The 26,986-nt window shown below is 43.4% G+C and overlaps 1 protein-coding gene across 5 annotated transcripts in view; it reads right to left on the bottom strand.

Moving 5' to 3' along the window:
* Positions 1-26,986, bottom strand: part of rev3l (REV3 like, DNA directed polymerase zeta catalytic subunit) — a 221,247-nt gene that overhangs the window by 125,436 nt on the left and 68,825 nt on the right. For 3 of the 5 annotated variants that reach the window (XM_041187888.1, XM_041187890.1, XM_041187889.1), the window contains exon 2: positions 1,882-2,071. In XM_041187888.1, coding sequence (XP_041043822.1) covers positions 1,882-2,071 — 190 coding nt within the window. Of the gene's footprint in view, positions 1-1,881; positions 2,072-8,015; positions 8,088-26,986 lie in introns of all 5 variants that reach the window. The other 2 variants (XM_041187885.1, XM_041187886.1) reach the window with 1 other exon arrangement.

Genomic DNA, 26,986 nt, shown 5'->3' with positions numbered 1-26,986 from the left:
GAATCAGGGTTGATCCCCTAGCTTGATGGTAATGGTCGAGTGGGGGATATGCCAGACCATGAGGTTACAGATCGTGTTAGAGTGCAATTCTGCTGCTGCTGATGGCCCACAGTGCCTCATGGATGCCCAGTCTTGAGTTGCTAGATCTGTTCAAAATCTATCCCATTTAGCACAGTGGTAGCGACACACAATATGATGGAGGGTATCCTAAATGTGAAGGTGGGTCTTCGTCTCCACAACAACTGTGTGGTGATCACTCCTACTGATACTGTCATGGACAGAGGCATCTGCCGCAGGGAGATTGGTGAAGATGTGGTTAAGTATGTTTTTCCCTTTTCTTGGTTCCCTCCCCACCTGCCACAGACCCAGTCTAGCAGCTATGTCCTTTAGGACTTGGCCAGCTCGGTCAGTAGTGGTGCTACCAAGCCAATCTTGGTTATGAACCAAGTCCCCCACCCAGAGTACATTCTGCACCCTTGGCATCCTCAGTGCTTCCTCCAAGTGGTGTTCAACATGGAGGAGCACCAATTCATCAGCTGAGGGAGGGCGGTATGCGGTAATCAGCAGAAGGTTTCCTTGCCCACGTTTGACCTGATGCCATGAGACTTCATGGGGCCCAGAGTCGATGTTCAGGACTCACAGGGCAATTACCTCCTGACTGTTTCCCACTGTGCTGCCACCTCTGCTGGGCCCGACCTGCCGGTGGGACAGGACACACCCAAGGATGGTGATGGTGGTGTCTGGGACATTATCTGTAAGGTATGATTCCATGAGGATGACTATGTCAGGTTGCTGCTTGATTAGTCTTGAGACAGCTCTCCCAATTTTGGCACTAGCCCCCAAGTGTTAGTAAGGAGGACTTTGCAGGGTCGGCAGGACTGAGATTGCCGTTGTCGTTTCCGGTGCCTAGGTTAATGCCGGGTGGTCCATCCAGTTCCATTCCTTTTTTGAGACTTTGTAGCGGTTTGCTACAACTGAGGGGCTTGCTAGGCCATTTCAGAGGGCATTTTAAGAATCAACCACATTGCAGTGGGTCTGGAGTCATGTGTAGGCCAGACCAGGTAAGGATGTTGGTGAACCAGGTGGGTTTTTACAACAATCAGCAATGGTTTCATGGTCATCAGACTTTTAATTCCAGATTTTTATTGAATTCAAATTCCACCATCTGCCACGGCAGGATTCAAACCTGGGTCCACCGAGCATTATCCTGGGTTTCTGGATTACTAGATTCATTACACGATTCATTAAAAACAACTGCATGAGGGCTTAAAGGAAAATGGTCATCCTTAGGTGTTAAGTAGGAGACAGCAAGGCTTAGCTCTCATGTTAATACTCAATTGTCCTGGAAAGGTAGGCAATCCCATTTACTTCCTGTACAAGGTTGAAAAAAACATAATCTTCTTTTGGGAGAGAGTGATGAGATTTCACTGCCATTTTTATAAAAACAAATGCCACATTAGCTAACCAACTGCTGCTGCATTAGAGAACTGTCCCTATCCCCTTCAATTGTTTCCAAATTTAAATATCTGCAGCCAGTTTGTTGGAGCAAGACATGACAGTAAGCACAGTGTAACACATTGTAGTTGCACACACCCACATCTAATCACTTGCACCCTGGTCCTATGTCGCCTTCTATTGGACCATCTACCTACAAAGGTCCTGGAACAGTTGTAAGCATACTGTTGTTTTTAAATTTAGAAATAAATTAAATTTTGGCATTTAAAAATTCCTGATCATCAGCAGAATTGTATTATTGTTTGTCAAAAGTAAGGAAAATTGCACAGTTGCTTAAGAAATAAATATTCACATTACTACACTCACTCTACCTAAACTCAGTGAATCTATATACAGAACCTACTGTAAGACAATGGTTTTACTTACATCCCAGATACAAGCGATACCCTGAATACATGCTGGACACCAGAGGAAGGATTGCCCAATGACACATTTAGTGCTTGGTCAATACTAAGAGCCAGCTGACGAAGATGCCGCTCTGGCCGTTGTCCATAACCATCGTATGGAACATAAAGGTATGGAAACGTGCCGTGCAAATGGAGACAAGTCTTCTGACCTAGAAAAAGAGGCAGGAAAAAGTATTGTAAATTTTAATAAAAACAAAACAAACCACCAAACCCTCACTAGAGCAAACTGCACAGCTGTACTCAAATTTTACTAGATGCACAATATCTTACATTACTCTGAAACACTGTTTAGTGAGGATATTATATTTTAAAAGCTATGAAAATCAGCATTTTTCAATCCAAGGGAAGCACCTTTCGTTTCCTATTCCTACGTCACGACGCTCAGCCATACTTACTTCCAGACTCCGTCCAATGCCATTCTGAGCCAGCTACAGACTATCCCAGGTGATAACACCTGCAGTTGGCATCTGCCCACAGCAACACAGTAACAATTGAAAATGTTGTAGTTGGGAGGGAATTGAACTAGTTGTCGTCATTGTAGAACCATACACCACCGCACCATTATCTTAAAAAGGCCAAAGTGAGTCCACTAATTACTTTTTAACAGCATGGTCAGTTCAAAGTCACTCCCAAATAGTATATAGCAGGAGCCAGAGTCATTCCACAGAATTCATTCCACTAGGGTGTGGGTTTCAACATAAAAAGCTTATTGGCATAATCTGAAATTATAATTACATATCCTAAATTACATTTGTAGCACTCACTAACTTTTTGATATGAAATTGCTACAATACGGTGCACATTTTTTCCAGAACTTTCTTCACCTTCAATAAACGTGCATTTTTTGGATATTTGACCCTTGACTCCACTATCCTCGCAAATTACCATCCCATCTCCAACCTCCCTTTCCTCTCCAAAGTCATGTTGTCACCTCCCAAATCCATTCTCTTTTATCCCAGAACTCCATGTTTGAATTCCTCCAATCAGCTTTCTGCCCATCACAGTGCCGAAACTGCTCTTGCCAAAATCACAAACGACATCCTATGTGACAGCAACAAAGGTAAAATATCTGCCCTTGTCCTTCTTGACCAATCTGCAGCCTTTGACAGGGTTGACCCACCCCATTCTCCTCCAAAGTCTTTCCACTGTCACCCAGCTGGGTAAGACTGCTCTCACCTGGCTACATTCTTAACCATCTAATCGCAGTCAAAGAATCACTTGCAATGGCTTTCCTTTCTGCTCCTGGGGGTTCTCGCTAGTGTCCACCGAGGATCTATCCTTGGCCCCTCCTATTTCTCATACATGCTGCCCCTCGGCGACATCACCTAAAAGCACAGCATTAGTTTTCCCATTTACAGTTGTGACACCCAGCTCTACCTCACCACCGCCTCAACTCCTCTATTGTTAAATTATCAGGCTACTTAAACAACATCCAGTACTGGATGAATGGAAATTTCCTCCAATTAAATATTGGGACGACTGAAGCTACCGTTTTCAGTGTGTGCTCCAAACTCTTCCATAGCTACACACGCATCTGGAAACTGTATGAGGGTAAACTAAACATCATAGCCTTGGTGTCTTCCAGCCACACATCCATACCCAACACCAAGACCACCAATTTCTACTCTGTAACATCGTTTGACTTTTCACCCATCTCAGCTCACATGCTGCAGAAACCTTCATTCATGCCTTTATTACCTCTCGACTTAACCACTCCAATGCACTCCTGGCTGGTCTCCCACATTCTACCCTCCATAAAAACTCAGTCACACAAAACTCTGCTGCCTGTGTCCTTACTCACACCAAATCCCGTTCACACATCACCCATGCTCACTGACCTACGTTGGCTCCCGGAAAGCAACATCTCAATTTTAAAATTCTCATCCTTGTGTTTAAATCCCTCCGTGGCCTCACCCTTGCCTATCTCTAATTATCTCCAGTCCTATAACCCTCCAACTATATCTGCGCTCATCAAATGCCCCTTAAACACCCCCGGTTCAATTGTTCCATCACTGATGGCTATGCCTTCAGCTGCCTGTGCCAGAAGCTCTGGATTCCTGCCCTCCCCCATCATTGAGGATGGGGCTATTTGTGGAACCGCCTCCTCCACTGAGTTGTTTAATTGTCCACCACCATTAATGACTAGATATGGCAGGACTGCAGATCTGATCCGTTGGTTGTGGGATTGCTTAGCTCTGTCTGTCACTTGCTGCTTATGTCATTTGTCAAGTAGTCCTGTTTTATAACTTCACCAGGTTGACACCTCATTTTTAGGTGTGCCTGGTGCTGCTCCTGGCTTGCCCTCCTGCACTCTTCATCGAACCAAGGTTGATCCCCTGGCTTGATGGTAATGGTAGAGTGGGGGATATACCGGGCATGAGGTTACAGATTGTTTTCAAGTACAATTCTGCTGCTGCTAATGACCCACAGCGCCTCAAGAATGCCCAGTCTTGATTTGCTAGATCTGTTTGAAATCGGTCCCATTTAATACAGTAGTAGCGCCATACAACACGATGGAGGGTATCCTCAATGTGAAGGTGGAACTTCGTCTCCATAACGTCTGTGCAGTGGTCACTCCTGCTGATACTGTCACAGACAGATGCATCTGCGGCAGGCAGGTTGGTGAGGATGAGGTCAAGTATGTTTTTCCCTCTTCTTGGTTCCCTCACCACCTGCTGCAGACCTAGTCTGGCAGCTATATCATTTAGAACACGGCCAGCTTGGTCAGTGGTGGTGTTACTGAACCACTCTTGGTGGTGGACATTCGGGTTCCCCCACCCAGAGTACATTTTGAATTCTTGCCACCCTCAGTGCTTCCTCCAAGTGGTGTTCAACATGGAAGAGCACTGATTCACCAGCTAAGAGAGGAAGGTACATGGTAATTAGTAGGTGATTTCCTTGCCCAAGTTTGATCTCATGCCTCAGGACTTCATGGGATCCGGAGTCCATGTTGAGGGCTCCCAGTGCAACTCCCTCCCAACTGTACACCACTGTGCTGCCACCACAGCTAGGTCTGTCTTGCCGGTGGGACAGGGCATACCCAGGGATAGTGATCGCGGTGTCTGGGACATTAGCTGTAAGATATGATTGCGTGAGGGTGACTATGTCAGGCTGTTGCTTGACTAATCCATGAGTCAGCTCTCCCAATTTTGCCTCAAGCCCTCAGGTATTAGTAAGGAGGGCTTTGCAGGGTCAACAGGGGTGAGCTTGCCTTTATCGTTTCTGGTGCCTAGGTCAATACTGGGTGGTCCGTCAGGTTTCATCACTTTTTTGAGACTTTGTAACAGTTTGATACAACTGAGTGGTTTGCTAGACCATTTCAGAGGGCATTTAAGAGTCAACCACATTGCTGTGGGTCAGGAGTCACATATAGGCCAGACTAGGTTAGGCCCAGTTTTGAGCTGCTAGATCTGTTCTGAATCTATCCCATTTAGCATGGTGGTAGTGCCACACTGCACGATGGAGGAATTTTCCCTCCACAAGGGCTGTGCGGTGGTAAGTCCTATTCGTACTGTCACGGACAGGTGCATCTGCAACAGGTAGATTATTGAGAACGAGGTTGTTTCTTCTTGGTGTTCTCAACACCTGCCTCTGGTCAAACCTGGCAGGTATGCCCATTAGGGCTTGGTCAGAATTGGTGCTACAGAACCACATTTAGAGGCAGGCACTGATGTCCCCCAGCCTGAATACTTTCAGTGCCCTTGCCACCCTCAGCATTTCTCCCAAGTGGTGGTCAACCTGGAATACTGATTCAGCTGAGGGAGGGCAGTATGTGGTAACCAGGAGGTATCCTTTCCCACACAAAAACAAAAATAGCTGGAAAAGCTCAGCAGGTCTGAGAGGGCCAGTGATAGGTGGAGACAAAGAAGAGATTGCCAAAGATGTCATAGACAAAAGGACAAAGGGGTATTTACGGTGGTGATAGTCATTAAGGAATGTGCTAATGATGACACTAAGGGTAGAAAGCAGGACAAGCAAGTGACAGATAGCCCTAGTGGGGGCGGGGTGTGGGGAAGGGATCACAATAGGCTAAAAAGTGGAGATAAAACAATGGTATCCTTTCCCATATTTGATCTGATGCCATGAGACTTCATGGAGTCCAGATTCGATGTTCAGGGCTCCCAGGGCTACTCCCTCATACAAAAGCAAATTACTGCGGATGCTGGAAATCTGAAATTCAGATAGAAAATGCTGGAAATACACAGGTCAGGCAACACCTGTGTGCGTGTGTGGGTTGGGGGGGGGGAGAAAACGAGAACATTTCAGATCAGTGTCCTTTTCATCAGATCAGTTTTGATGAAAGCTCACAGATCTGAAATATTGGCTGTTTCTCTCTCCAAAGATGCTCCCTGACTTGCCTCTAGTCATGGCCTCTCATCTTGCCCCTGTGCCACCAGCTTGGCATTCAGCCAAGATTGAAGGTTAGAAGAGCTGAATATTATTAAAGACTGCAGAAAGCTGCAGCACAGAGGGATTTTGGTGTCCTCATGCATGAATCACAAGAAGCTAGCATGAAAGTTCAACCAGTAATAGGTAAGGCAAATGGAATATTGGCCTTTCTTTCAAAGGGAATGGAGTACAAAAATAGGGAAACCTTGCTAAAGCTTTACAAGGCACTAGTTTGACCACACCTAGAACACTGAACAGTTTTGGTCCCCTTATCTAAGGAATGCTATACTGGCATTTGAGAAAGGCCAGAGAAGGTTCACTAGGTTGATCCCGGGTACGAAGGATTTTCTTATGAGGAGAGGTTGAGTAGCTTGGGTCTGTACTCAATGGAGTTTAGAAGAATGAGAGGTGACCTTATCGAAACATAAAAGATTCTTAGGGAACTTGACAGGGTAGATGCTAAGAGGTTGTTTTCCCTTGTGGGGGATTCTAGGACCAGAGGGCATAATCTCCGAGTAAGGGGTCAACCGTTTAAGACAGAGATGAGGAGCAATTTCTTCCCTCAGAGGGTGATGTATCTGTGAAATTCTTTACCACAGAGGGCTGTAGAGGCTGGGCCTTTAAGTATATTCAAGGCTGAGATAGACAGATTGTAATCAATATCGGAATCAAGGGCTATGGGGAAAAGGCAGGAAAGTGGAGTTGAGTATTATCAGATCAGCCATGATCTCATTGAATGCAGAACAGACACGATGGGCCGAATAGCTTCTGCTCCTATGTCTTGTGGTCTAAACATCTGCCTCTCTAGCTGCCTCTCCTTTAAGAGGCTCATTAAAATCTATTTGAGCAAACTTCTGGCCGTGTGCTCTAAAAGTGCCTTATATGGCTCCGTGTCCATTTTGTTTAAAAATTCTACTGTGAAGCACCTAGTGATGTTTTTATTACATTAAAGGGTGTTCTATTAATATAAAAATAGTTGTTTAGTTGTTGTTGAAGTAAGATTCAAAACAATTAAGCTTAAATGTTTGGTTAAAGATTTGTAGGCTCAAATGAATCAGGCAAAAATAGTAACAGCAATGAATTAGTGTTTCAGGCATTGCTGTTGATCTAAATTCAGTATACTTAGACTCCTTTCCGTAAAACTGAACTAAACAACTGAACTCCTGGATAGAGTGGATGTGGGGAAGATGTTTCCATTAGTAGGAGAGACTAGGACCCGAGAGCACAGCCTCAGAGTAAAGGGAAGACCTTTTAGAACAGAGATGAGGAGAAACTTCTTTAGCCAGAGAGTGGTGAATCTATGGAATTCATTGCCACAGAAGGCTGTGGAGGCCAGGTCATTGAATGTATTTAAGACCGAGATCAGATAGGTTCTTGATTGGTAAAGGGATCAAAGGTTACGGGGAGAAGCGGGAGAATGGGGTTGAGAAACTTATCAGCCATGACTGAATGGTGGAGCAGACTCGATGGGCCGAATGGCCTAATTTCTGCTCCTATATCTTATGGTCTAACAAGCAGCCAGACATTGAAGAAGATTGTGCAGATTCCAGTATGTCAATTGAAGCCAACACTATAAAACTACTGATTTAGCAGAGTAAACTGAAGTAGATTGTCAATTGGCTATTTACCACAGCATTAATATACAGCCAATCATCAGCAAAGTGATGGAAGGTGTTGTTTACAGTGCTATCAAGCAGTACTTACCAATAAACTGCTCACCAATTAGTTTGGGTTCGACCAGGACCACTCTGCTCCAGACCTCTTTAGAACCTGGGTCTAAACATGAACAAAAGAGCTGCATTCCAAATGTGAGGCGAGAATGACTGCTCTTGACATCAAGACAGCTTTTGACCGAATGCAGTAACACAGAACCCTAACAAATTGATGTCAATATGAAGCACGGAGAAATTCTCCACAGTGGTTACAGCCATACCTAGCACATATGAACATATGAAATAGGAGAAGTAGGCTATTCAGTCCCTCAAGCCTGCTCTGCTATTCAGTAAGATCATGGCTGATCTGTTTATGCTGAGTTCCACATTGCCATCTACCCCCAATAACTTTTGATTCCCTTGCCTAAAAAGAATCTCTGTCTTAAAAATATTCAGTGACCCCATTTCCACCACCTTCTGAGTCAGAGCTCCAAAGTCACACAGCCCTCAGAAAAAATTTCTCCTCATCTCTGTCCTAAAAGGGTGAAACCTAATTTTAAAACAGTAGCCCCTAGCTCTGGACTCACCACAAGAGGAAAGATTCTTTCCATGTCCAGCTTGTCAACACCATTCAGGATCTTGTACACTTCAATCAAATCACCCCTCACTCTTCTAAACTCTGGTGGAAACAAGCCCAGTCTGTCCAACTTATTTTCACAAGACAACCCGCTCATTTCTGGTATCAATCTAGTAAACCTCCTCTGAACTGCCTCCAACGCATTTACATCCTTCCTTAAATAAGGAGACCAAAACTGCACACAGTATGAGAGATGCGGTATCACCAATGCCCTGCATAAACGCAGCATAAAATCCTTAGTTTTGTGTTAATTTCCTCTCATAAAGGATAGCATTCCATTAGCCTTAACTACTTGCTGTACCTGCATACTAATCTTTTGTGACTCATGCACGAGAACACCTAGATCCCTCTGCACCTCAGAATTCTGCAGTCATTCTCTATTTAAGTTTTTTTTTATTCGTTCATGGGATGTGGGAGTCACTGGCTAGGTCAGCATTTATTGACCATCTCTAATTGCCCTTGTTCAGGGGCATTTAAGAGTCAACCACATTGCTGTGGATCTGGTGTCACATGTAGGCCAGACCAGGTAAGGACAGCAGATTTCCTTCCCTTAAGGACATTAGTGAAGTAATATTCTGCTTTTTTATTCTTCCTGTCACAGTAACTAGCTTCACCTTTTCCCATATTATACTTCATCTGCCAGATTTTTGCCCACTCACCTAACCTATCAATGTCCATCTAAAAACTCCTTATGTCTTCTTCACAACATACTTTTCTACCTATCTTTGCGTCATTTGCAAATTTAGCTATCATGCCTTCGCTCCCCTCATCTAAGTCATTGATGTAAATTGTAATAAGTTGAGGCGCCAGCACAGACCCCTGCAGGACCCAACAAGTCACATCCTGCCAATCAGACAAAGACCCATTTATGCATTCTCTGTTTTCTGCAGCCAGCCAATATTCTATCCATACTAATATGTTACCCCCTACACCATGAGCTTTTATTTTCTACAATAACCTTTGATGTGGCATCTTTTATCAAATGCTTTCTGGAAATCCAAGTACAGTATGTCTACAGGTTCCACTTTATCCACAGCACATGTTACTCCTTCAAAGAACTCCAATAAATTGGTTAAACATGATTTCCCTTTCATAAAACCATGCTGACTCTTCCTGATTACCTTGAGTTTTTTTAAGCACCCAGCTATAACCCCTTTAATGATTGACTCTTAACACCTCCCCACAACAGACATCAAGATAATTGGTCTATAGTTTCCTGTTTTCTGCTTCCCTCTCATCTTGAATAGAGAGGTTATATTTACTACTTTGCAGTCTGACGGAACCTTTCCAGAATCTAGGGAATTTTGGAAAATTAACACCAACGCATCTACTACTTCATTAGCCATCTCCTTTAAGACCCTGAAATCCATCTCGACCTGAAGACTTGTCAGCATACAGCTCATCGGTTTGCTCAGTACTGTTTCCCTAGTGACTGCAATTTCACCAAGTTCCTCTCTCCCCTCCACCTCTCAACTTACAGCTATTACTGGAATGCTTTTTGTATCCTCTATCATGAAGACAGAAGCAAAATATTTGTTTATTTCATCCGCCATTTCCTTATTAGCTATTATGAACTCCCCCATTCTCACTCTCTAGAGGGCCAACACTTACTTTACGTGCTCTTTTCCTGTTTAAATACCTGTAAAAACTCTTGCTATCTGTTTTTACATTTCTACCTAGCTTCCTCTCACACTCTAACTTCTTTCTCCTGATAAACCTTTTAGTCATTCACTGCCGTTCCCTATATTCTAACCAATCATCTGAATTGCCACTCATCTTTACGCAGTTAAATGCTTTTCCTCAAGTTTGATGCTTTCCCTAACTTATTTAGTTAACCACAGATGGTTTAGTTAACATTCAGAATTTTTCTTTACAGTAGGAATATGCTTGCATATTCTGAAATATTCTTTTAAGTGTTTGCCACTGCTTCACGATTGATCTATCCTCTAGCCTAGTAACACAGTCCACTTCAGCTAGCTCAGCTTTCATGCCCACATCGTTGCCCCTTTTTAATTTTAAAATACTAGTCTTAGACCCACGCTTCTCCCTTTCAAACTGGATGTAAAATCCAATCATATTGTGGTTGCTGTTCCTAGGGGTGCCTTTACCAAGGTCATTAATTAATCCTGTCACATTACACAATACCAAGTCTAGTATAACCTGCTCCAGAACACACTGCTCGAAGAAACTGCCTCGAAAAGGAAGATAGATTTAGTTGTTGGAGGCCAATCATCTTAGTCCCAGAACATTGTTGAAGCTCCTCAGGGCACTTTCCTAGGCCCAACCGTGTTCAGCTACTTCAACAATTTCCATTTCCAAAAATGTCTAGTCACCCCCACCTTGACATTCATCAATGGCCTCCCTTCCATCGTAAAGTCAGAAGTGGGGATCTTCAGTACCATTTGCATCACCTCAGGAACCTGTATGCAGCAGGACCTGGATGACATTCAGGCTTGGGCTGGTAAGAGGCAAGTGTGTTATTTGTACCCAAGTGCCAGGCAATGTCTAGCCACCTCCCCTTCAACAACATTACCACTGCCAAACCGCTGTACCATTATCATCCTTGTGATACTCAGTAGTGACTTCTTGCCCTATTGGCAAAGCTCCATTCACAAATGTCCTTTGCTTACTCTGCTCCAGCTAATTTTCAATGCAGCTCAGAATATTACCAAATTCCATGCCTTCCTATCCTGTGGGCTAAACTTGCACTAAATAAAGAACCCATTTGAAATTTACAATCATTAGTTTAGTGATTTAGAATTAAATTTGAATAAATTGATAACAGATGTCAGAAATATCTTAATCCAAGAAGATATAGTCATAGAAGCAAACACATTGTAGACTCTTGCATCGAGATTTTTAATTGCACAAGAGGGGTGACACTCAATGAGATAAATGGCTTTTTCTAAAGCCTGGGATTTATGACAAACAAAGGGAGCGGCACTGTGGAATACCATTTACATCCAATGATTGATTAGTCCTCATCAAACAGTACTCATTTGTTTCTCTCCTAATTATACTAAGGTACAGGCACACACATCTGGCATCAGAACAGAAAGCACCAAAATCACCCAGATCAAACATCTGTGGAGAGGTAAATTATCTTTCCATATTTGGCAGTTTTGCAAGTCTGATTACATATCATTTCACATATGGGTCTTTTTTGTTAACTAGGTTACAGCATACTTAAGATTTAGTCAAAGGCTTCTACCATGTAGCCACTTAAAACATTGTTAAAATTATTGGGACTTTAATCAAACACAAGAATGACACATTTCCTCCTTCTATCTTAGGTTGGTCCCCCAGGTTTACAAATTACAGCTGTGAACAAAGCTTCCTTGATATATGCACACCAAAATCTCACATCCAAGAACTTTCATCTGTGGTTTTAGGGTTTTCACAAGACCAAATGAAGTAAAATGTCAGGAGTTCAAGCCCCTCTATCGGGTAGCCACTCAAATGACTCAGAATACAACCAGCTTGCAATCTGAACTTCTGCATTTTGTAAGCCAGCAGAAGTCCAGCTCCAGGCACTTCCTAATTTCCTGTACTTTCTGCTGTTACACACAATCTATTTCTATAGCTTGATTTTCTGCTGCAAAATACCCCCTATTATTATCAGTTGAGGAGCAGTTACTAAAATCTGCCATTAGGGATAGAGTGACTAAGCATGGTTTTGATGAGGTAAATCATGAGAGCCCAGCTGGATTTTTTTTGAGGAGGTCACTAATCAGGTAGATCAGGGAGTATTCAATGGATGCTCTCTGTAAGGATCTATGGAAGGCATTTGTTAAGATTAGCAAAAATGAGCCCATGTGGAATTGGAGGCAATCTTTTCACGTAGGTTGGTAATTGTTTGAAGTGTAGGAGAGAATGGGGGTGTGTTGCTGGTCTTCTCACCTTTGATGGCTTGGATATACAGTGCGATTCTGTCTCCCTCTATCCAAGAATGTACACACAGATCACACTAAGTTCAAAGGACTGTAAGCAGTGCAGATGACAGCATGAAGGTGGGAAGGACACAGGTGAACTGAACAGGAAAATCTACAGTAGATGGAGTTCAGTTTGGGAAAGTTTGAGGTCATACACTTTGGAACCAAGAAAGACAAATTCCAGTGTCTTTTAAATGATGAAAAACTAGGAACTGTAGAACAGAGGAAATAGCAGCTGGAGTTCAACTTGATCATGGCTGATCTTCTACCTCAATGTCATTTTCCCCCCACACTATCTCCATGTTCTTTGTTATCTTTAATATCTGATCTGTTGATCTCTGAATAAATGTACTCAATGACTGAGCCTCCAGAGTCCTCTGGGGTAGAGAATTCCCAAGATTGACCCATTTTCTGACTGAAGGAATTCCTCTTCATCTGAGTCCTAAATGGCCTATTCCTTATTCCAAGGCTGTGTCTCTGGTTCTCTACCCTCCAGCCAGAGGAAATATCCTTCCTGCATCCACCGTGTCAAACCCGGTAAGAATTTTGCATGCTTCAATGAGATCGCCTCTTATTCTTCTAAGCGCTGGAGAATACAGGCCCAATCTCCTCATGATACAATCCTGCCATCCTAGGAATCAGTCTGGTGAACCTTTGTTGCACTCCCTCTATGGCTTCTACAACCTTCCTTTAGGTAAGGAGACCAAAACTGCACATAATTCTCAAGGCTCAATACAACTGCAAGACTTTCTTGCCTGCCCCTGTACTCAAATCCTATTGCAATAAATGGCTAACAAATCATTTGCCTCCCTAATTGCTTGCTGCACCTACATGTTAGCTTTCAGTAACTTATGAACAAGAACAGCCAGGTCCCTTTGGACATTAACACTTACCATTTCTCCCCATTTAAGAAATAATCTGCATTTCTGTTTTTTCAACCAACGTAGATAACTTCAGTTTTCCACGGTATATTCCATCTGCCATGTTCTTGCCCTTTGCCAAGGCGAAATCTCCTTGAAGTCGCTTTATCCTCCTTACCACTCACATTCCCACCAAGTTTTGTGTCATCAGCAAACTTGGAAATATTACATTTGGTCCCCTTACCCAAGCTTAATTGTAAAATTCCTTCACTGCCAAGATTTAGTTTAAAGCCCTCTTTACACGACTCGTCAGAACACTGTTCAAGTGAAGACCATCCCAACTATACAGCTCCAAATTCCCCCAGTACTGGTGCCAATGCCCCAGGAATCAAAATTCAACTCTCAAACACTAATCTTTGATTCACACATTTAACTCCCTGATCTTATGTACCCTACTCCAAGAGCAGAGAGTTTTGGCAAGTTGATAAATCTTTAAAAACCAGTAAGCAATCTGGACAAATGCACAGGGGACATGAGCTGAAATCTCACCACTGACCAGAAACTGAACTGGGCCAAAAATTTAAATACTGTGGCTACAAGAGCCAGTCAGAGGCTAGGAGTTCTGCAGCAATAACTCACATCCTGACTCCCAAAAGCCTTTCAAAAGCATTTACAAGACATAAGTCAGGAGTATGAATAAATACTCTCCACTGGTCTGGATGAGTGCAGCTCCAACAATACTCAAGGAACTCAATACCATTCAAGACACAGCAGCTCACTTGATCAGCAACTCATCCACCACCTTAAACATTCACTCCTTCCATTACTGATATCAGTGTGTACCATTTAAAAGAAGCATTGTTGCAATCCCCAAGGATCGTTCAACAGCACTTTCCAAACTCCTGACCTCTACCTACTTCTAGGCAGTTCCTTGGGATCGAGGAGGACTTGCTTTCACTCTGGATTAATGCGCTCAGAGATGGCTAATAAGTCCAACGCATGATCTACAGACACTGTCACATGCAGCAGGTGGTTCTTACAGGACTGGGTAGATAAGTTGTTGGGAGGTTTGTGCACTCTCTCAGACCTCGACTTCACCTATGTGTGATCCCAAATGAACCTTTTCCATTTTGGTCGGTCACTAGCCAAGGACTCCCATGGATTAGTGGGAACGTTTGACCTCTTCAGGGGTACTTTGAGGACATTCCTAAAGCATTTCCACTGTCCCCCTGGGAGTCTCTTGCCACAACAGAGTTCCAAGTAGTTGTTTATGAAGTGTGGTGTCAGGCATTCAAATAACATGTCTTGCCCAGCAATGCTCGTCTTGCCTAGCGATGCTTGTTTTGAGTGATTAGCACCTTGATGCAGGGCATGTTAGCATGGAAGAGGGTATTGTTGTTGGGCCCTTTCTTGCCAGTAGATTTGGAGGACTTTGAAGGCACTTCTGGTGGTACTTCCCAGTACTTTGAGGTGCCTGCTGCAGGTTGCCCAAGTCTCCAAGCATAGTGCTGCCCAGTAAACTACGATCTTAGTCGCAGGTTTGAAATTCTCGTCCTCAAATACTCTTGTCCTCAGTCAGCGAAGGCTGAGCTGGCACATTGGAGGTGATGTTAATTTTGCCATCTCCACCGCCTAGAAGGACAAAGGCAGCAGGTGCACGAGAACTCCACCTCTTGCAAGCTCCCCCCTAAGTCACACACCATCCTGACTTGGAACTATATAGCCATTCCTTCACAGTCACTGGGCCAAAATGCTAGAGCTTCCTCCTGAACTTCCTGTGGGCGTATTTATCTACACCAGATAGCATGCAGCAGTTCAAGGTGACAGCTCACCACCACCAATTTCAAGGGTAATAAACATAGGCCTTGCCAGTGATGCCCACACCCATGAATGAATAAGAACTCAAAAAAAAGCTGACATTATGACCTTTATTTCAAGAGGACTGGAATTCACAGGGGATGAAGTTATGTTGATTCTACAGAGCCTTGGTTAAATCTCTTTGGAGGCACTGCAGGAAGGATACACTTTCCTTGGAGTGCAGCGCTGGTTCAACAGAATTATACCAGAGTTTAAAGGGTTAAGTGAAGCCACATGCATAAATTTGGCTCAACAATAGGGATGTTCAAATATTAAACAGATTTGAAAGGGTAGAGATGGAAAATCTATTTCCTCTGGTGCGGGAATTGTGAAGAGGGGAGCATAATCAAAATTAGAGCGAAGCTATTCAGGAGAAAAATGAGAAAGTACTTTCTCACAAAAAAGGTCAGAAATCTGGAACTCTCTCACTAAAACGCTGTGATTGTTTAGATGACTGGAGCTTTCCTAACTGAGATAGATATTTGTTAGATACTTGCTGTGTCTACACAGTACTCATTATGGTGTAGGCTTTCCTTAGATTTGAGCTAATACAACGATTGAACTCATAATAAATACCTTCTCCAGCCCGAGGAGCCTTCAAGATGCCTGTGCTCCTCCAGTTTGCTCCACAAATGGCAGCCATGCTTTCAAATACCTTGGCCCCAAGCTCCGAAATTATTTCCCTCAACAACGTCCCATCACTCTCCTCCTTTAAGATGCTTCTTAAAAAACCTACTTTGACAAAGCTAAATGCTATGATCGATATTACTCATTCAACAGCTTGGGACATTTTGCTGTATTAAAGGCACTACATAAATGCAAATTAGAAACATAGGGCAGAATTTTCTGCCTGTCGGGTGAGCGGGCCCGACCCAATCTCCGGCGGGTGGGGAGACGATCTCCGCCGGAGAAGCGGGCCCCGCCACCATTTTACGTGGGCAGGCCAATTAAGGCCCGCCCAACATGACGTCCAGCGGGAAGCGCTATGCGCTTCCTGTGCAGGCTGAAGGGGGTGGGGGAGAAAGAGGATCCCCAACAGTGAGAGTGCGCTCTTTCGCACATGCGCATGAAAGAGCGCACATCTCCCTGAGTCTAAGCGCTGCCTCAGGGAGATCGCTTCCACGTTGAAAAATATTGAAAATAGAAAAACAAATTCCCTAACATGTCCCCCTCATGTGACAATGTCACATGAGATGTGACATGCTCATAATTTACCTAATAACTTCATTAAAATTTTTGAAACCCGGCATGAAACTTCATCCCACCGCTGGATGAGGTTTCATGTTTTATCTATTCGCCGCCGGGGCTCCGGGCCTACCCGCCGATCTTAAGATTGGATGGGCAGGTCCTTCAATTGTATAAATGATCCTGTCAATGGCCTTAATTGGCCATTGACAGGTTGGCGGGCCCGCAGCTGATTTTGCTGCGCCCCCGCCTTCCTGAAAATTTAAATGGGGGTGGGATGACGTTGAGTTCTGCCCAACATCATCCCATGTCATTTTACGCATCGGCAAGCAGGCCCCGCCCCCTTCTCGCTGACAGAAAAATTCTGCCCATAAAAACAAAGAAAATTTATGGCAAAGAGAGGGGCCGTTTGGCCCATCTTTTCTCCATCAGCCAAAAAAGACTGAGCCGGCTTAATCCCATGGTCACGGTCCCTAGCCCTGTAGGTTAAAGGACCTCAAGTGCATATGCTAGTGTTTTTTTTTAATGTGAATAAGGTTTCTGCCTCTACCATCCTTTCAGGCAGAACATTCCAGAGCCCCACAACCCCTGGGTGAAAACGTTTCTCAACTCCCCTCTAATCTTTCTGCCAATTAATTTAAATCTTTGCCCTTATTATTGACCCCACTGTGAAGGGAAACAGGTCTGTCCCATCCACTCTATGAAGTGCCCTCAAGTTTATTGAAAGTAATTAACCCCCCTTCAGTCTTCTGTTCAAAAGAAAACAACCCTATTCAATCTTTCCTCAGCTAAAATTCTCCGTTCCTGGCAACATCCTCGTAAATCCCTGTAAAGAGCAGGTCAGAGGCTAGGAACCTTGTGACGAGTAACTCACCTCCTGACTCCCCAAAGCCTGTCCACCATCTACAAGGCACAAGTCAGGAGTGTGATGGAATACTCCCCACTTGCCTGGATGAGTGCAGCTCCCACAACACTCAAGAAGCTTCACACCGTCCAGGACAAAGCAGCCTGCTTGATTGGTGCCACATCCACAAATATTCGCCTCCACCACCAACGCACAGTAGCAGCAATGCATATCATCTACAAGATGCAATGCAGGAATTCATCAAGGCTCCTTAGACAACACCTTCCAAACCCACGAACACTCCATCTAGCAGGACAAGGTCAGCAGTTGGATGGGGACACCATCACCTGGAAGTTACCCTCCAGGGCACTCACCATCCCTACTTGGAAATATATCACCGTTCCTTCACTGTCACTGGGTCAAAATCCTGGAACTTCCTTCCTAACAGCACTGTGGGTGCACCTATACCACATGGACTGCAGCAGTCCAAGACGACAACTCACCACCACCTTCTCAAGGATTGGGCAATAAATGCTGGACTAGCCAGCTAAGCCCACATCCCATCTATAAATTTTTAAAAATCTCTTCTGTATTCTCCTCAGTGTGATCATACCCTTCCTGTAATGCAGTCACCAGAATTGTATGTAGTATTCTAACTATGGCCCAACTAGTATTTTATATAATTCTTGCATAAACTCCCTGTTCTTTTATTCTATACCTCGGCCAATAAAGGAAAATATCCCATATGCCTCCATAACTGGAGGTATAACTGGTGTGACTATGAGTGAGGCAGGTAGAGGGATCCAAGAAGTAGCACTGCATGGGCCTCAGCCCTTGCCCTTACCCAACAGGTTCGAGATCCTTGCTCCCTGTGCGGGCGAGAGTGGGGACTGTAGGGAGGATGAGCAAACTGACCACAGCACCATGGTGCAGGGAGCCATTCAAGTGGGGGGAGAAAAGAGAAACGTAGTTGTAATTGGGGATAGTATAGTTAGGGACATAGATACTGTTCTCTGTAGCCAGGATCGAGATTCTTGAAGGCTGTGTTGCCTACCTGGTGCCAGGGTTAAGGAGATCTCATCTGGGCTGCAGAAGGACTTGGAGTGGGAGGGGAAAGATCCAGCTGTCGTGGTCCACGTAGGTACCAATGATATAGGTTGAATGAGGAAAGAGGTTCTGCTGAGGGAATATGAGCAGCTAGGGGCTAAATTAAAAAGCAGAACCAAAAAGGTAATAATCTCCGGATTACTTTCTGAGCCACAAGCTAATTGGCACAGGGTCAATAAGATTAAAGAGGTAAATGCGTGGCTCAAAGATTGGTGTGGGAGAAATGGGTTCAAATTCATGGGACATTGGCACCTGTACTGGGGAAAGAGGGAGCTATTCCATCCGGATGGGCTCCACTTGAATCAGGCTGGGACCAGTGTCCTGGTGAATTGTATAACTAGGGTTGTAGGAAGGGCTTTAAACTAAATAGTTGGGGGGGGGGGGGGGGGGGGGGGGGGGGGGGGGGGGGGGGCAGTTCAGTTGCATGGAAATATTAAAAATCAATGTTTAAGGACAGGGTAAGAATGCAGATTAGTGACAAGGCTGATTGTTACCAAAAAGTGAAAGGAAGGGAAAGTGTGTGTGAACAACATTTTGCAAAGAATCATAGAAGAGTAGGGAAAATTGACAATTGGGCAAACCTAAAGGCTGTGTATCTAAATGCGCGCAACACTCAGAATAAAACTAATGAGTTAACAGCGCAAATAGAGATAAATAGGTATGATCTGTGGGCAATTACTGAGACATGGTTACAGGGAGAACAGGATTGGGAGTTGAATATCCAAGGGTACTCTGTTTCGTAAGGATAGGCAGGAAGGAAAAGGTGGTGGTGTAGCTTTGTTAGTAAAGGAAGAGATCAGTGCTATGGTGAGGAATGATATAGGCACTGGAGAGCAAGACATAGAGTCAGTGTGGGTAGAAATAAGAAATAGCAAGAGAAAGAAGTCCCTGGTGGGAGTAATCTATAGGTCCCCAAACTGTAGTTCAGCAGGAGCACAGTATAAACCAGGAAATACTGGGTACATGCAAGAAAGGAACGGCAATAACCATGGGTAATTTTAATATGCATATAGACTAGACTAATCAAATTGGCAAGGGTAACCTCGAGGGAGAGTTCATAGAGTGTATTAGAGATTGTTTCATGGAGCAATATATTGTGGAACCAACCAAGGAGCAGGCTATTCTGGATTTGGTTGTGTGTAATGAGATGGGGTCAATTAATGATCTCATAGTAAAGGATCCTCTCTGAAAGAGTGATCATAGCATGCTAGAATTTCAAGTTCAGTTTGAGAGTGAGAAACTTGAGTCTCACACTGGTGTTCTGGAGTTAAACAAAGGTAACTACATAGGCATGAGGGCAGATTTGGCCTAGTGGACTGGGCAGGAAGACTACGAGGTAGGGCAGTTGATGAACAGTGGCAGATATTTAAGGAGATAGTCCATTCCTCCCAAGTAAAATATATTCCAAAGAGGAAGAAAGATGGTGAGAGGGGGGAAAAAGCATCCATGGCTAAGCAAGGAAGTTAAAGATAACAAAGGCAAAAACTAAGGCATACCAAATTGCAAACGTCAGTGGCAGGCTGGAAGACTGGGAAACTTTTAAAGATCAACAAAGGGTTACTGAAAAAATAAAAAGAGCAAAGGTAAATGATGAAAGAAAACTAGCGCAAAATGTAAAAACTGATAGCAAAAGCTTCTACAAGTATATAAAAGGAAAGAGAGTAGCTAAAGTGAATGTTGGTCCATTGGAGGATGAGACTGGGGAGTTAATAGTGGGGAAACACAGAAACGGCAGAGACGCTTAATCAATATTTTGCCTCAGTTTTCATGGTGGAGGACACTAGTACCATCCCAATAGTAACAGGTAGAGCAGAGAGTATAGAGAAGGAGGAACTTAGAACAATCACCATCACTAGAGAAAAAGTACTGAGCAAATTATTGGGATTAAAGGGTGACAAGTCCCCAGGACCTGATGGCCTACCCAGGGTCCTAAAGGAAGTGGCAGCAGAGATAGTGGATGTGTCGGCTATAATACTCCAAAATTCCCTGGATTCTGGAAAGGTTCCAGTGGATTGGAAAATTGCTAATATAACACCCTTATTCAAAAAGGGGGCGGGGGGAGGCAGAAAGTAGAAAACTATAGGTCAGTTAGTTTAACGTCTATTGTTGGAAAATTGTTGGAATCCATTATTAAGTAGTAATGGGGCATTTGGAAAGTCAAAATGCAATCCATCAGAGTCAGCACAGTTTTATGAAGAGTAAATCGTGTTTGACTAATTTGCTAGAGTTCTTTGAAGATGTGACAAGCAAAGTGGATAATGGGGATCCTGTAGATGTAGTATATCTGGACTTCCAGAAGGCCTTTGATAAGATGCCGCACAAAAGACTAATGAACAAGATAAGATCACACGGAGTTGGGGTAATATATTAGCTTGGGTAGAGGATTGGCTAACCAACAGAAAGCAGAGAGTCTGGATAAATGGGTCTTTTTCTGGATGGCAGGCTGTAACTAGTTGGGTGCCACAGGGTTCGGTCCTTAGGCCCCAACTATTTACAATCTATATTAATGACTTGGATTCAGGGATAGAAGGTACTATGGCTAAATTTGCAGATGACACCAAAATAGGTGGGAAAGTAAGTTGCAATGAAAAAATAAGAAATTTACAAATGGATATGGACAGGTTGGGTGAACGGGCCAAAATTTGGCAGATGGTGTTTAACGTGGATAAGTAAGTGTGAGGTTATCCATTTTGGTTGGAAGAGTAAAAAGGCAACTTATTATTTAAATGGAGGGAAACTTCAGAATGTTTCAGTGCAGAGGGATCTGGGTGTCCTCGTGCATGAATCGCTGAAAGCTAGTGCGCAGGTACAGCAGGTAATAAGGAAGGCAAATGGAATTTTGGCATTTATTGCTAAAGGAAGAGAGTATAAAAATAGGGAAGTGTTGTTGCAACCATACAAAGTATTGGTGCGACCACACCTGGAGTACTGTGCACAGTTTTGGTCCCCTTACTTGAGGAAGGATTGGAGGCGGTTCAGAGGAGGTTCACTAGATTGATTCCAAAGATCCAGGACTCGTCTTATGAGGGGAGATCGAGCAGTTTAGGCCTATACTCGCTAGAGTTCAGAAGGATGAGAGGAGATCTAATTGAGGTATATAAAGGTGCTAAAGGGAACAAAGTAGATGTGGAGCGGATGTTTTGCCTTGTGGAGCATTCTAGAATGAGGGGCCATAGCTTTAGGCTAAGGGGTGGCAGATTTAAATCAGAGATGAGGAGGAATTACTTTTCTCGAAGGGTCGTGAATCTGTGGAATTCACTACCTCAGAGTGCAGTGGATGCCGGGATACTGAATAAATTTAAGGAGGAGATGGACAGATTTTTAATTAGTAACGGATTGAAAGGTTATGGGGAGAGGGCGGGAAATTGGAGTTGAGGCCGAAATGAGATCAGCCATGATCGTATTGAATGGCGGAGCAGGTTCGAGGGCCTGAATTGCCTACTCCTGCTCCTAGTTCTTAATGTATAACCACCAAGTATGCACCAGACAACTTCCTGCAGCCTACAGCTTTCTTGCTCAATATCAACCACATGGCCAATTTCCATATCATCCGCAAAATTCTTTATCAAGCCCCCTTTGTTTAAGTCTAAATCACAGAATGCTTACAAAACAGCAGGAAGCCATTTGGCCCATTATGTCCATGCTCTCTACAAGACCAACTCAGCTGGTCCCACTCCCCTGCCTTTTCCCACGTAGCCCTGCAAATCTCTTCAGATAACTCTTACTTGCTGTGGTAAAATGTTTTAACTCATGTTGTTTCTGGTTCTTTTGGCAATCACCTTAAATCAGTGCCCACAGGTTCATGACACTTCCATCAAAAGGAAGATTTTCTCCCAATTTAGTCTATCCAAATCCCTCATGATTTTCAGACCATAAGACATAGGAGCAGAAATTAGGCCATTCAGCCCATCGAGTCTGCTCTGTCATTCAATCATGGCTGATAAGTTTCTCAACCTCATTCTCCCACCTTCTCCCCGGAACCTTTGATCCCCTTACCAATCAAGAACCTATCTGTCTTGGTCTTAAATACACTCAATGACCTGGCCTCCACAGCTTTCTGTGGCAATGAATTCCATAGATTCACCACACTCCTGCTAAAGAAGTTTCTCCTCATCTCTGTTCTAAAAAGGTCTTCTCTTTACTCTGATGCTGTGCCCTCGGGTCCTAGTCTCTCCTACTAATGGAAACATCTTCCCCACGTCCACTCTATCCAGGCCTTTCAGTATTCTGTAAGTTTCAATCAGATCCCCCCTCATCCTTCTAAACTCCATCGAGTATAGACCCAGAGTCCTCAAACGTTCCTCATACGTTAAGCCTTTCGTTCCTGGGATCGCTCTCGTGAACCTCCACTGGACCCTCTCCAGGACCAGAACATCCTTCCTGAGATACGGGGCCCAAAATCGCTCACAATATTCTAAATGTGGCCTGAGCAGAGCCTTATAAAGCCTCAGCAGCACATCCCTGCTTTTATATTCTAGTCCTCTCGAGATAAATGCCATCTGTACCATCTCTATCAAACTTACTCTCCAAAGAGAACCAATCTATTGTTGTAACTAGATCTGGGAAGAGGGGCTGTCCCAGGCGCTCTCAGGGCAGGCATTACATTGACTGGATAAAGTAAAGCTCTCTCGACACTGTTCCAAGACTCTGGGAGGTGGTATGGCATGGGTTAGATACAGAATAAAACTTCCTCTGCACTATCCCATCAAACACTCCTATACCATGAAAACCAAAGGACCTAGTACACAGCCCTGCAGCCCCGGAGATGCCTTCCAATCATTACCCTTTATTTTTGTCACTGGGCCAATTTTGGATCCAACTTGCCACTTGCCCTGGAATCGCATGGGCTTGTATTTTTCAAACAGGTCTGCCATGTACGACCTTCTCAAAAACTTTGCCAAAATCCAGGTAGTCTACATCAAATATGTTCTCCTCACTGACTCTCCTGGTTGCTTCCTGACAAAATTCAAATCAAGTTAGATTTTTCCTTAAATCCATGCTGACTGAGCTTGATAAATCTGTGCCTAAATGACAATTTAGACTGTCCCTCAGAATTTCTTCCAATAATTTGCCTACTACCAAGGTCAAACTGACTGGCCTGTAATTACTTGGTTCATTCCTTCCTCCCTTTTTAAACAACGGTACAATGTTAACAGTCCTATGGCACCATGCCTGTAACCAGAAAGGATTGGAAAATGGTCAAAGCCTCCAATATTTGTTTCCTTCCCTGTCTTAACAGCATGAGGGGGATACACTTCATCCGGTCCTGGCAAATTGCCCATTTACAAAGATGCTAAACCCCTTAATATTTCTTCACTCATTGCATTTATGCCATCCAACTCATACCATAGCTACAATATCTGCATCTCACCCTCCTTTGTGAAACTAGATGCGAAGTATTCATTAAGAACCATGCCCATGTCAGTTGCTTCCAAAAACAATTTACCTTTTGGTCACTAATTGGTTCTACTTTTTCCTTTGTTATCCTCTAGCTCTAAGGTATTTATGAAACATCTTTGTTTTTTATTTTTATGTCGAAATGTGAAATGAAGAGATGATTGAGATACACGTGTGAAGATCCTTTGCAACAATTATGAAGTAGTTTAGTGGCATTGTTTCTCTTTTACTCTGATTTAAAATGCAAAAATTCTATTACCTTAAGGAAGAGTTGAGAAAATATAGAAATGCCGTTAAAGAAAGGCAGAGAGCCTGCCTTTTCAATATTTAAGCAACTACTGCAGGTCGCTATAGATAATTAGAGATTGGCACATGCAATTTGTAAACTCTGGGGCTTAAACAGCAGGATGCTGCAACGGCTTTTGGTCAGCAAATAGTAGCAAAACTCGGTTTTCTTCAAACCACAAAGCAAGGTGTTAAACGCAAAGATAAATTTTCCAGTGTAGTTTTGAGTCAGTTAAGATTCAGTGTATACCTAAAATAGCCAATACCTTACAACAATGGTATGTGTGAGGTTCTAAAATAAATGCAGAAACTCAGTCATCCAATTTTGACCTCACAGATGAGGGTTTGAATGCAACGCCAATAACTCTTACACATTCATTCATTCAGCAAGTTTAAATCTCCAAATTAGTTTCTTAGAACAGGAAGGAGCAAATTCACCTGTTCTAAAAGTGCGTAATTTTATCATTGTAAGGTCACTAGTTAATCTACTTCAGTAACTGACTGCCTCAGGCTCATCTGCTACTGAAACCCTCATCCACAACAACTGGCCAAACTCACATCTGCCACCTTGAATAAACTGGAGGTCATCCAAAACATTGCAGCTTTATCCTACCTCGCTCCAAATCTCTTTCACCCAACATCCCTGTGCTTGCTGACCTGGCTCCCAGTCCAGCAATTCTCAATTTTAAAACCCTCATTTTTGTTTTCAAATCCCTCCATGATCTTGCGCGCCCAATCTCTAATCTCCTCCAGCCCTACAATCTTCAAGGTTATCTGCACTCCTCCAATTCTGGCCTCTTCCTCACCTGATTTTAATCATTCCACCACTGGCAGAGCTCTCAACCGCTCCACATAGGACCTGAGCACTGGAATTTCCTCTCTAATCATCTCTCTCTCCCCCTTTAAGATGCTCCTTCGCACCTGCCACTTTAATCAAGCTTTTAGTCATCTGTGCTGATATTTCTCTCTGTGGCTTGGTGTTTTTATTGATAATTTATTATGAAGTTTTACTTTGTTAAAAGTGTTACATAAACTTAATGTAACAGGCAAGAGGGTGTGTAATTTTAAACAGCTCCAATTTCTCCTCTCACCACCTGTCCGCAAACAGAAAAGGTGTTTTTGATTTCCTCCTTTATAAGTGGTGGCATATTTTCCAACCTCTCAGTTTTGATGTGATCCAATTTCTATTAATAACCCCCACAGCAAACTTGAGATAGGGTGAACTAAATGGGTTAGTTTATTTTACACACACAAAACACAGGAGGGGAGTATCGCTACATAGACCCCGGTACATTCATACAATAAAGGAGGGATAAGGGGGGAAAAAAAAAAGAGGTACAGGACAAAGACCACAGAGAAGATAAGAATGATTGATTCTGGACTCTGAACTCAGGTGAAACAAAGTCCAATAGTGTATTCTTTCAGAGTCAGCAGCTAAAGACGGACGATGGATAATCCACTTTTCCAGTAGAGATGACTTCTCTGGGATAGGCACAAAGGTGATTTTGTCTTGTAGGTTCTGGTACAGAAGTTCCAGTAGAAACATTGTATGTTGGCAGCCAGGTAATCAAAAACCTGGACAGTGTCCTTTACCTGCTGCTGACCGCTAGATGGAAAATGGCAAACTACCCTTTTCAGCTCCACTAGGCAATATTACAGGCTCTAGCAGCTTTTTTTTTTGGGGGGGGGGGGTCATGTGACATGGCACCCACTTCTCCTTGGTTTGAACAAAGAATGTATATTCCTTGTCTGTATTCTTCAGATAGTTAATGTTTCATCCATTAATAAGTTCAGAGGTTTCAGGGTCCTTTTGTTCTCGCAGACTGACCGTCTCCATTGGCCAGGGTCTTGCCTTAGAAATGTCAAGGTACTTTGTACATTTCCTTGGGATTTGATCTCTGCAGTCACAGGGGCATTAGTGCCTCCTTAGAGATAACAAGGTTGCTGCTGTTCTGAAGGCCAGAAATTCCTTTCATGCGAGTCATAGCCAGTCATGGCTTCAGTCATTTCAAAACCTTTGTCCAGTTTTAAAGTATATTTATTGTGAAAACAGAGTGAGGTCTTAGACCCCTGACAATAAGTACTAAACTGTAAGCTACTGGATCATAAGAATAGTTTAGATAGAAATCTTGCAAAAATGCATGCTATGTATTAATCTTTTATAAATATTGGCTGCAGTTTCCCCAAGACTTCAGTACAATTCGCCAATATAATATTTCTTCAAATCAACTTTCCCCCCCTACTTGAACTAAAAGCAAGATAACTTGCATTTACATACCACCTTTAACCTCAGATAAACATCCCAAGATGCTTCACAGGAGCCTTGGATAAAATTTGAAAATAAGTTACATAAGGAGGCAATGGTCAGGCTTGATCTAAAAGTTATGTACTAAGGAATAACTAAAAAAGGAGGGGTAGAGCAGTTTAAAGAGAAAATTCCAGAGCTGAGGCCCTTGACAACTAAAGGCACAGTCACCAATGGTGGAGCGATGAAACTGGAGGATGTACAAGGAGGACAGAATTGGAGTAGCGCAGAAGATGGTTATGAATACCGATGATCTGCCCAAGGGCCTGTCCTCTGCTTATTGCTCCACACTCATGTTCCTGAACTTTCCTCTTCAGTTCCTTATAAGAGCCTCCCATTTTTTAAAATTTCAATGGGTAATGAGCAATATGATTAGAGAAAAAAGTACATGAAATGGTTTCCCATTGCCTTCTGCATGTATACTTAAAGAAATCACAACCCTCTTCCCAAAGGATCCATTGCCTGTAAGCAGCTGTTTCCCTCAAATTTCTAGCTCTTCCGCCTTTACCAATGAAAATTCACTGGTTCTGCCTTGGCCATTGCTCATAATCACGAGCATGGGACTCTTACCTGTACCAACAATGACCACCCGTGGTCTCAAATGACCCTTCTAT

The sequence above is a fragment of the Carcharodon carcharias genome, chromosome 5 (genome assembly GCF_017639515.1).
Source record: "Carcharodon carcharias isolate sCarCar2 chromosome 5, sCarCar2.pri, whole genome shotgun sequence".
Taxonomy (NCBI): Eukaryota; Metazoa; Chordata; class Chondrichthyes; order Lamniformes; family Lamnidae; genus Carcharodon; species Carcharodon carcharias.
Note: the sequence above shows the minus strand (reverse complement) of the source record. Positions and strands in the feature narration are given on the sequence as shown.